The sequence below is a fragment of the Solea solea genome, chromosome 9, assembly GCF_958295425.1.
Source record: "Solea solea chromosome 9, fSolSol10.1, whole genome shotgun sequence".
NCBI lineage: Eukaryota > Metazoa > Chordata > Actinopteri > Pleuronectiformes > Soleidae > Solea > Solea solea.
In genome coordinates this window covers 12,847,960-12,860,019 of record NC_081142.1, presented here as the reverse complement: position 1 = coordinate 12,860,019, position 12,060 = coordinate 12,847,960, and the positions used below count along the sequence as shown (strand labels likewise).

General features: G+C 44.6%; 1 protein-coding gene across 14 annotated transcripts in view; it reads right to left on the bottom strand.

The window, feature by feature from the left end:
* LOC131465100 (ephrin type-B receptor 3-like) overlaps positions 1-11,575 on the bottom strand; it is a 57,648-nt gene extending 46,073 nt beyond the window's left edge. For all 14 annotated transcript variants that reach the window (XM_058637433.1, XM_058637444.1, XM_058637436.1 and 11 more), the window contains exon 1: positions 10,779-11,575. In XM_058637433.1, coding sequence (XP_058493416.1) covers positions 10,779-10,836 — 58 coding nt within the window. In that variant the 5' untranslated portion in view covers positions 10,837-11,575. The remainder of the gene's footprint in view (positions 1-10,778) is intronic.
* Positions 11,576-12,060: the final 485 nt, after the last annotated feature.

Sequence of the window (12,060 nt, the reverse complement as noted above, 5' to 3'; positions counted from 1 at the left end):
CACACTACTCTATGTGGCAGAGGTATTAAAAACCCAGACACCTCCCACGACTCACTCTTAGACACCCTTGGCCATGCAGCTAAACCAACATATTGCATTACAGCTTACTGGGGCCTCTCTTTTATATAGCCGTTTCTCTCCACTCTAATCTTTTTTTGTACAAGTCGACAGGCAAGGAACATGATTTGTAAAAAAGAAAAAAAGAAAAAAAAGAAAGATGACATGTGGAGAGAAACGTGTGCATGTAAGACCTGTCACTTGAGTGTCAATTTATGAGCCTGATTGTTTTGGTTTCTCTGTTCCGTACACAGAACACCATTTGGCCTCCTTGAGATACAAGAAACAATCTGGGAACAAACAACAAGGACATGCATTTGCCATGCCTTTTAACTTAAGACTTCCCTCTCTCCACACACACACACACAATAGAGGAAGTCATCTTGACAGTCGAGACCTTATCAAGTGGTAGGCAACAACAAAGGCTCTCGCAGCAGTAAATAGCATCTGTCTCCCTGCTGTTTACAGTCGCCATTGGTATTTTGATATCACAAGGGCACAAGATAACACGGGAAAGAAAAGAATACTGCAATTAGGACCTACGGTTACTGTGATAAGCTGCGGCCACAGAAGGGCGGACTGAACATGGGCAGAGGGCAGAACGATGGACAAAAAGAGTGAATGAACAAATAAAGGTCATAGAGAGGGCGTGGACATAAGAGAATAGAAGCCAAAGAGTGCCATAAAGGTGAAAAAAGGGACAGGTAAACATATAAACTATATAAAAGAGGGCATTATTTGCAGTGGATTTTTGCTTGATTTCTTTTGCTTTCTTACTATTTAGCAGCTGTCTGGCTGGCACAATACATGCAAGGACATTGTAGATGGTGGTACCTGATAAAAGTATGTTATTCAATCACTGTATTTACACAACCTCAGACTGTCTCTAATGAATTGGCAATAGATTATAATTGGTACTTGTGTACCAGACACAGGAAACCGAATACAAAATAATAGCTTTGTTTACATTGATAGCCTCAGTGTCCTGAGGTTTTGAATTTCCACAATGCTCCTGCTAGTAATTTTGCAATCACAGCGCATTTGAAATTGGTGTTTGCTCACTCGCTGCCTCTACTTTTTGTTCAGCCATTATTATTTCGTTCCATCTGTCAATGACTCACCTATTCTGACACCATCAGAGATTGGATCTTGGAATCATCACACAATGTTTCCATTGATCGGCACTGGGTTGCTTCGCGGGTTCATTAAAAAATTGCCTGCAGACTCCAGCCACACGGCATCAAAGCCTTTCATTTCACGGGCCTTTTATCTGAGACCAGCGTGAGTATATGTGCGAGCATACTCAGACTGTGGGTAAAAGACAGTGAAAGTTACTGGTGGAAACGGTGAAGCTCCTTTTCTCTGGCACAACTCTGTATCAGGAAGGAGCCTGTGGTGCACGGTGTGAAAATGGAGACTTGGACCGAGATTGGTGGCAAATGTCCAAATCCGGATATAAAAATTTCTTTGCTCATATGCATCTCACAGTCCTCATCCTGTTTCACCTTCTTCCTCTCCTCCTCAATCCCTCACTCCAACTCACTTGACCTTGGGTCTTTGTAGCCTCTCTACAACCTCTGGCTGCAAAGTTGCTTCCCTCAACACCTTTTGAAAGGAATTGGCTGGCCAACAAACACTGGCTTCTGAAAAAAGCACTTCTTCTCTTGCCATTACCCCTCTCTCTCACACACACACACACATACTCTGCATGGTCTCACGAACACACAAAACTCCAACTTTGGGGTTCTTCCACAATCAATAACCTTTCTGACTTTGACTAGACAGGTGGGAGGCGGGATCCACCATATATTAAACTCACCTCGCTAGAGGCTCAGCTGCCAAAGTGCCGTGGGACAGTTTATGCATCATAGCAAAGGAGGGAAGTGAATGAACTCACACCTGGCTGAAATCCACCACCTGCAAATTCAAGTCTCCCTGTGATGTTGTAGTTGACAGAGCCAACACACTAGGCTTTCAAAGGTAAGAGGAAGGTCAGACGCCATGTATAAAAACACCCCCAATCACCACCCACCCCCTTTTTTTTGACACACATACTGCATATTCACACTGCTAGAAACCACCCAACTGCAATATCTCTTTGTTACCAAACCAAATTTGAAATGATGCCTCTTTGAACTGTCTGGAAGTTTTGAGCCCCCCGTTCCTCCTCTTGCTCTCTGGGATCCCCTGCTGCTCTGTTGGGACTGGGAGAAAGGGGCTGATCGATGGGCTCTGACAGCAACAAAATGAGTGAAAGCAGCTGACTGATTCATTAGCAGAGCGGCAAAGGGGATGTGGACGTGTGCGCCGGTGCTTGAAAGCAGAAAGGTGCATGGGCGAGGATTACACGGGCTGTGCATGTGTATTGAGCCGCTGTGATGCACGCATGCGTGTGCACTTTTGTCTGTGTGATCAAGCAACTGTCGCCATTCATGTCTGTTCAGTGTGCGTGTGCGTGATGAAGAGAGTTGAGGGGTCAGAAGGGATCTCCAGATGGTGTGAGAGGTGAAAGGGACGCGTTTTATGGTCTAACTTAGCACAGAGGGAGGGGGTCAGCCTATATTGTCTGGTGCTTTCATCTGGCTCAGTGCAATTTGTCTTTTCGATTACTATGACACGTTGTCAAATCGCTTCTAAATCACAGCGAACAAACCACCGTGTTACACAGTGTAATGTATGCATTTTTAATCACATGATAAATGTGAATTATTTTTTTTTTTATCCCTAATGGGCTTTGTTGTGAAGAAGAAGTAATTATTTAATAAATAATAACATTACTATAATAAGAGTATAAAGTCATTATGTAGGCTGAATTGAATCTAATTATACTCTTGAACAAAGAAATAACAGTTTTTAAATGTGTGCAGTTTATATGTATCCATGCATGTATATTCTTTCTTTCTCTCTCACACACACACACATTTATTTTTTTATATCTTTGGCTTCTCTCTTTGAAGCCATCTACCACCTACAGCTCCACCAAAAGGTGTTGGGACCATCTGACAACAATCAACCAACACCTTCACATCTGCTAGCATTACACCCCAGAACTCCCCCCCCCAAACCCCGCCCCCGCCCCACCATGAAATACTTCCATAATACCCAGTCAGACGTTTTGAACTTCCTTTCATTGTCTGCGAAATATTGCACTCACTAGAGCATTAACGTCACAATATCACCGAGACTCCGTTTTTAACTTAAGCTGAGGTTAAATAAATGCTCCTCACAGGTGGCAGTGCCTCCAGGAGCCTCCCGCGTGGAACCATGGGGATTATGTAAATACCCCGACAAAAGGTCACATGTGTTCAGCGCCGCTTGCCGCTGAAGTGTGCTGGATTCATCCTGTGTGAGCGGTGCGGAAGAGACTGTATTTAAGACGCAATACGGGGGGAACTGTACACTCGCTGCTGTTCACGTGAGGACAAAAGGGAAAGAGAGGGGAAAATATTCAATTCCTGCGAGGAGCCTTCCTCTGGCCCGTGGAGCTTTTGAAGTGAAGATGAAGTGCAGGTGGTGAGTGTTTTTGACACCGAGGATGAGAAGTGGGGCAGATTAAGGTACAGTATAGCAGTCGCCTGTTGCATTGCCACTCCAGTGTAAACAAAAAGAACCCTCACCATGTAAATTATACACATCACAAACACTTGTTTTGTCACACATGAATTATGGATAATTACAGTGGACATTTAAGCCTATTACTTCTACCGAAGCCCTTCCTATTCTCAGCTACCCAAGACGGCTGTTTGAACGCTGGCAAAAGCTGTTTTTTTTCTTCTGCCCTTGAAGCGAGCAGGGCCTGCAGCTTTAGTTCCTCTGCCTCGAAAAAAAAAAAAAAAAGTTCCACTAATAAACTATCCAGCTACGAATAAAATTAAAAAAGAAATTTCCCTCCCCATTTCCCCCATGTCTCTTTCCTCCTTATATTTAACAAGATTGGCAGAAGCTGGAAAGGTGATGTGGCTGTCTCTCCCCCCTCAAGGCTCACCATTTTACAGCAGCACTGACTCTCCAGACAGATGTAGCTGGCCATTTTTTAAAAGTCAAATATCAAAAGATCTCCTTTCTGCTCCATCTGCAAATTTTGTTACAGGAGTCTGCGGCTCGTAAAGAAATTGTGGGAGGAGGCCCCGAGGTGGATCAGACATGCTGCAAGGAGAAGTCAACCCCTTTAAACTCCACCCTTCAAAACGCCAGCGCCTTCCATTTTTGTGCTCAGCGTAACAGCTAGGATCATACAAGCTCTCAGTCAGTCCTCGTACGTCGTCGTGGTCCTACGTGCAAAATAAATTCAGCGGCAGACCAAACGCACATCACTGATCCACTCTCCCACTGTGCTTTTAACCTGCTGTGTTTGTGTGTGTGTCACCGAGCCGCGGAAAGCTGCACAGTCGCTCTCTCAAAATAAACACATCCTCCTTCAGATTATTTTTATTCACCGCTGGAAAAGAAAAAACCCTGGAGCTTGATTGTGTGTTAAAACGGCTATTGTTGAGAAGCGGGGGTACTTGGGGAGTGGGCTCCCCCTGAAAATACTCCAAACACATCCCCTGTGACCTGTGGATAAGGGTCAAGGAAGTGTGGGTGGGAAAAAACAGCAGGTCCTAACTCGCTAATAATCCGGTCATTTTGACACATGGTCATTTCAGCCACACTTTATGGACATCCGCTGGAGACGGGGCCTTGAAACCGCTAACTCGTATGTCAGGCATTTCATCAGCATGTTGAAAGCCATTTATAAAAGTTGGTAAAGACAAAAGAGGGAATAGATCCATGTCTGAGCGAGCTTGGCAGTGTGGAACACCCATCATCTCTTCATTCTCTCTCACACACACACACACACACACACAGAGGCTATAAAACTTAAATATGTGGCGCTTTCTCTTGGCGAAAATGTGAATGAGCTTTTACACAATGCGGGGTAAAAAAAAAAAAAGCGCTGCAAGAGAACATCTGTCAAAGAGTATTAAGAACTTAGGATGACATCCCAATTCTTCTAGGTTTTTTTAATCTATCCTCTTTAGAGTGAGCATACTTTGACACACTTTTACCTCCAGCAACACACACACAAATACACACCAACCGCTCCAACTTCTAAACATACATCTTAACCACACACCCTCTAACCCCCTTGATGAACGCCTCATCTCGCTCTCCCTGATAGATCAAAATCTCTCCTTTACTCTTATTTTCTCTCACTTTCTCACTCCCTGTGCCTGTGTGTGTGTGTGTGTGTGTGTGTGTGTGTGTCTCCCTCTCTCTCCTCCCTTGTTCTGCTTGGCTGACTTCAGACAGCAGCAGTGTGTCTGTGCAGTGGGCAGGCCCAGACACATTCGCCCTCTCCTGCTTGCTCTCGACAGTGGGTGTCAAAGACCTGCCATCCCACAAGGCCCCTCTGTCGGATGCCAGGATGGACTGCACACACACACACACACACACACACACACACAAACGCCATTTACAAAACAGCCCCCCACACACACACACAAACACAAGCTGCACACCCGCTCACAGCTCTGGAGCTCGTCCAGGAAATATTCCCAAGGGATAATAATGTTTTGTGAGCACAGAAATAAAACTGTAACAATACTGTGAAAAAGGAAGGACCAGTTTCAGTACAGCACACAGCTTTTTTTTATTTTTGACACGCCTAAAAAACTGAAAACGTTTACTCAGTAATTCCGTACTCCACAGTGGTTTTTATTTCTTTTTTTTTTTTGCGTTATCAGCCACTATCTTCTCACATATATAATGTGTGAAGAGGAAAATCTTTTACTTTGGATTGACAGGCGACAGCTCTACACATTCCTCACTTATGTCACAGCGACGTCACACACGACACCGGTGTCTCGTACAGTGTTTTCCCCCCGGTTTTCCCGAACAGTATCATTTCACAGAATGACTTTCTCATGTTTAACCCTGTTCATACTGTTGCGTAAGCAGAACAAGCCGGGGAGCGCCTCTAGGTTGCAAAGCCCAAAACAAATACAGGGAAAGCGACGACTTTACTACATCCCGGTTGTCCCATTTTGTCGTGTTCAACACAGACTTCACAGCGCCACTGTGTACGGCCTAAGAGTTTGAAACGTTTGCAGCGTCCATTTTCTCCAACCCGGCAGCCATTTTCACCGGTCGTCCAACTTCCTGGTGTGGGAAGGCCCCAGCCGGCCTGACACGGCTGTTGTCTGCCTTCATGTAAATTCCAGCTCAGTGAATCTTTCCGTGCCGCCATTTAAGCTCTGACCCATCAGACGGTGCACATGAGCACTCCCGCAGGCCCATGGCATCTGTAAAGTCTGCCTGCTCTGCTGCTCTCTGGGTCTCTCTGATCCAGATCTGCCCTATAACCCGACCACCACTCCCCCCCCCCCCCCCCCCCCCCCATACCATCTCACCCCGACTCCCAATATGTCGTCATATACGCCGTGTTTTTTTCTCTTTTTTTTTTCTTACGCCAATCTCTGAGTCACTGTACATCTGTTCAACATGGCTGCTGCCTTGCATGCGACCTACGGCGAGGTCAAGATACTAGTGGTGGTGAGGGACTAGAGCTACATTTGTCTGTTGTCTCTCGCGTCTTTAGGCTTTTATTCCTTTAAGTGCAGACCGGTGAATGTTGAGCTCGACCTTCCTCTCAAAAAGTGTCTTAATGTAGGATACACTCGGGTGAGACACAGAAATAAATATAATTGTATGTATATGTTTTATTATAATTTGGCCATATGTTAATCCTGTATGTTTTTTTCATTATAAAATACAAATAATATCAATTGTGTGCTTTCCTCTCTATTATTTATTCATTCATTCATATTTGAGAACACACACTATTCTAACTGGATGTTATTGTGTGAAATGATTACTATCAGCATTGTTATTATTATTTTTTTTTTTTCATATTTGAAATGACAGAAAGCCCCTTTTTGCCCTGCAGTGTGCTTCCTGCAGCAGCTCCTCCTTCAGCGAGCAAATTGATAAACACCCTTATGAATTGTTAATTGGTGCTATACAGCTGGGCAGTCTCCCGCATCAAACCTGATTCTGCGGTTTTAAAAGGCTGAGCAGCGCTGATTGCTCGATCAATGAGACCGCATCAATTGACACTTTGGACAGTGTCTTCCCCCATCACCCCTTCCCTATATCTTCATATTGTATAATTAATAAACACTTTATATACGAATAATTCATCCATGATGCATAAATTAGACAGATACAAACGTGTCATCGCCTCCACACAGACACTAATCACACTCTAAATACATTTTGTCCACTTATTTGCCTTTAAATATAAATATCATGTTGCTGAAGTTAACTTTTTTTAATTTATTATTGCCTAACTTCCCGGTGCGTCCTGCTCGGGCCACACATGCTGCCTTCTGCACTCTGAAATGAAGGCCTCGGTGCCTGCGTGTGTGTGCGTGGACAAAATGGCCCCGTTTATCATGAATGTTAATTGTGATTGACCTAAAAAACCTTGTGTGAGGGGCTCGTTTTCATCCGTGTTACGGAACAGTTGACACACAGATAACGGCCTAATAATGGTGATTATGACATCGCTGTATTATAATCTTGACGTGCGTTATTACTCAGACACGGGTGTTTGTCTGTGATTATTTATTCACACACACACACACACACACACACCTCCTCATCTCATTATACTGATAATAAAAAAAATGGTGATGACGACAGCGAAGCGAGAGAGAGAGAGAGAGAGAAAAGAGAGCAGGGAGCAGAATAAAGTGTGTGATGAGAAATGTGCCAACTACAAACCGGCTCAGGAAAGCTCCTGTGGAGGTGTGAGCTCACCCACATAAAGACACAAACATGTGTTTTTCAAAGAATTGGCGCAATGTGAACAAATAACGCACGTTGAGAGGGAGACATAGAGAGTTAAATCCCGAGCTGGGACTGGAATAAAAAGCTATTTTTGAGAGAAAACTGTCCCACTTTTGAGTTTTAAGTGAGTGGAACGGGGATTTTCTTTTTGTTCTAAATACACACTAAACTTTTTCCTTCCCTTATCACGAGTGGCACCTACTGAACTCTTCGCTCCAGGAAAGTTTCTTTTCTTTCATTTTAGAGCCCGAGAATCAATAATAAAACATTTATATGAGTTTGACACGAGCGCTTAGATCCAAGGGCGCATTAAAACAATAAACACAGACAAACGGCATCGACGTGGGTCAGCTGCTGCTGCCGCTGCTGCTGCCCTGGCCTGAATATCATTATGGTGCCTGTGCGCCTACAGCTTTTTTTTCCTGTGTTTCCTTCCTCCATCACAAGTAATTTACACCCCAGAGTAACCAAACCGCCTGTTCGCTATACAGGACTGTCATCGACGCAATTTGTCTCCTCAGCTCACACCGGGGGCAGCTCGAAGTTCAACACCAAGGCCTCTCTCTCCCTCTCTCTTTCTCCCTCTGCACTGGGCGTCCTGACCCCAACTCGACAGCTCAACTTCTCATTATTCACAATTCATTAGAATACATCCAGTAAAAAAATAATGTGGATTCTACAAGATTGTGACTGTTGGCACGTACGCAGTGGATCCATAATTAAATAATGAACAGCAAATTTATAAGATATGAATACACTTGGTTTAACTGTTTTATTTTCATCTAGTGAAGTGGAAAACATAATAAAGAAAACGTGAATTCGTTCTGAGTGATTTCCCGGGGGCTGTGTGACCCACAGAGACGCACGGCGAGGCCGAGGTTTCACTTCCCCGGTCAGGCCGCTTGATTCACCCCCCCTCCAATGATCACTGTAAGATCCCCGAAAAAGAAGTTAAAGCAGCGGCTATAAATCGCAGAGGCTGCATTAAAAGCTTAGGTAAACCCCCTGGCAGGTCAGTCGGGAACAATTTATGGCATCACTTATGTAGGGAATAGATTGTTCTAACGAAATACTTCAACTTGCAGCCGGTGCGCAGCCGAGTTCCAACTACTGTCACCCCCCACACCCGGTTTCTCCTCTCTCCTCCCGTCTTTACCTGTAAACCTCCAGGAATCCACTCATATTCACTCAAACCATGTGTTTTCCAAACTGTGGTGCATCTGTGACCTGCAGGGGTCACTCAGAGAGGGACACACTAGCGGGGGGGGGGGGGGGGTCGTTACTTCCTGCACGACGGTGACTTTAGTTTTTGTTACAATAACGAAGTGCAATTATTAGTTCCATGTTTTTTTTTTTGGGAATGATTTATAGTTTGAAAAAGTGACTCCTGGATTGGAACTCCTGTATGTAACGTGCTCGATCCACGTTATCAATAAGTACACATACAACTACAACCGTTATCAGATAAGGTTTTTACAGTATGTCCAGTGTGTGTGTGTGTGTGTGCGTGCGTGGTCGTGACAGAGGAAGCAGTGGCGTGGAAAGCAGTTTTTGTCCGAATGGTGATTTCACGAAGAGACAAAGAGGCTGCGTGACGTGTTTTTTTTCTCCCCCTTTTCTTTTTCTGCAGCACTGACTGTAACAGGCCTGCACTTTTGTTTTCCTCAAATCTGGATTTGACAAAAAAGGTCACTTTAGTCCACTTATTTAAGAGGAGATACTTGATTTACATGGTGGTAGTTTTTTTTTACCAAACTGCAAAACATGAACTAAGAATATAGGCAACTCAAGATGAATTTTAAAATCACAATTCCACTGCCTACATGGGCTTATTCAGCTTATAATGAAAGACCAGAATAACAAAGTTAAGACGCGCGACTCCACAGACAGACTGAGAGAGAGAGCGGCACAATTTAGTGAACCAGTGGCCCACTGTCCTACTTTCCTACTGGCATCACAAGTCAAACGGTTACAGTTTTCGGCCCCAATAATCAACCTCATTCCCAATATTCTTTCATGTTTTATCCCCGCAAACCGAGCGGGGAGCGGCACGAGGACGATGGAGAGAAGGAATTGCACAGGAGTGGAAGACTATTTCGCTGAGAAGGAGATTTCCCATCGATTTTACGCACGGCAAACGTCAACACTCAGCTAAAACAGATGGCTTTGTTATTGGAGGAGACAGCAAGCGATATAAACAACTGATGGCAGTTCGTACGGAGGGGGGAAAAAACTAAATAAAAACAGAGGAATTGATTAGTATAATTTATTTATTTATTTATTTGAAATGAGATAAAACTACATTGTGTCGTTTATCTCATTCAATCTCACTGTCAAATTTAAATTGTAAAAAATATTGTGTTCAAATATTAAGGCTTAAACTGATCCACACATGTCAAAAGGCCACACACTCACGCAGCCCTATTAACGCGAGCAGCCGACCTGAGGCACAGTGTCTGCTGGTGGGTGGTTTGCTCCACGACTCCCCGATGAGTTACAGTGTGCGGCTAATTTCCTTAAAGTGACAAAGAAAGCATTACCAGCTGACAAAAGCTGACGTTACAAAAAAAGAGAATATACAACGACCATTGAAATGGATGAGCTTTGGTTGACGCGCGCAACAATAGTGTATTGAGACCTGCGCCGGCCACAGCAGCGCTTGGCTGCGTAAAGACATTAGCGATCCCTGAAATCGAACCAGGTGGCCACTTTTGAAAAGTGAAGACACCACTTTTAGTTCGTGGTGATCTAGACAATAAAGAATGTAGTAATGAAGGAGATTTGCCTGAGAGACGCGCGCGCGCGCGCTGCTCCACTTTGCGTGCGACAACAGCGAAGGCATCCTGCAAAGCAACACAATCTGACACTGAGAACATGAAATGTCTTACCTTCAACAGCGGACACCAGCGGCAGCAAGACGCTGCACAAAATCAGAAAGTAATCCATTGTCACAAAGCGCTCAGGTCGGACATGTAAATAGACCCACGAGAGCGAGAGAGTGAGGAGGGCAAAACAATCCCGGGGTTATCCGACGCTCCACGCACACACTCCCGTCCTCAGTCCCAGCTTCGTCAAGCCTCCAGCACCACAGTTACCTCCATTCACCAAAATACGCACATGTGAGAGTTCGGGGGGGGGAAACAAACAACAACAGCCGTGGTTATAAAAAATGCACAAAGTCCGTCAGTGATCTCCAAGAGAAAAAGGCAGCCACCACAGGTCCCACAGTCCCTTTCCCCTCGCGTGGAGCGAATCAGCTGTAAACAGGTCGTCCAGTGTCCACTGTCACCACCAGGACAGGAATATCTCCAGCAATATTTTTTTTTTTTCGTTGAGAGTCAAGGAAAAAAATAAAAATAATAATAATAAAAAAAAATGAAAATAAATAGTAGGGGCCTTATCGCTGAAATCCAAACACTTTGGTTGTTTTCTGTGGTCAGAGGCGCAGAGGCAGATACAGCCGCACTTGTGTCAGAACCATGGTTTGTATCGTCCCACGCAGCCGAGCATGTGCGCTCGCACTCACGTCCACGCGTCCACGACCGAGCGTTATTCCCGTGGAAGAAGAACTGCCGCGCGCGTTTCTGTGGATCTATTTATTCCCTGAGCGAATTTGTCAGCTTGTTGCTGCTGCGTGAAGCGTCTGTTTCGCTCGGCTTGTGCACTGGAATGAAGCACATACTGACTGTGGAGGGGCAGAGAGAGAGAGAGAGAGAGAGAGAGAGAGCAGGGAGCTGGGAGAGGAGGGAGGGGTTACGTTAGAAGCAGCTGCACTGCATAAAAATGTCTACCTTGAGAAACATTCTATCTCACATTCATTATGAAAAACTTTGCGCTTAAAAAATTCGCTTTTACACTATTTGTGTTCCCCTTTTCTTTTCTCTCCAGCTCCTTCTTTGTTTGTGCTGCAGCGCAGCTCTGCGCCACACTGTCTCCTCCTGCACACACTTGACAAAGACACAACTACACTTAGAAATGTCTATTTGTTATTGGTTTTCATATAGTTTCATTTATATATGTATATATAAAAAATAAAAATGAGACGCACATAATGAACCGTCTCATATTTTCTATGTCAACGTCTCTGCGCCGTGTTATTGCTGCTCTGCCTCTCCAAACACTCCCAGCACTTCTTGTACACAGGCATGGACGCACAGCGCCCCCCTGCGG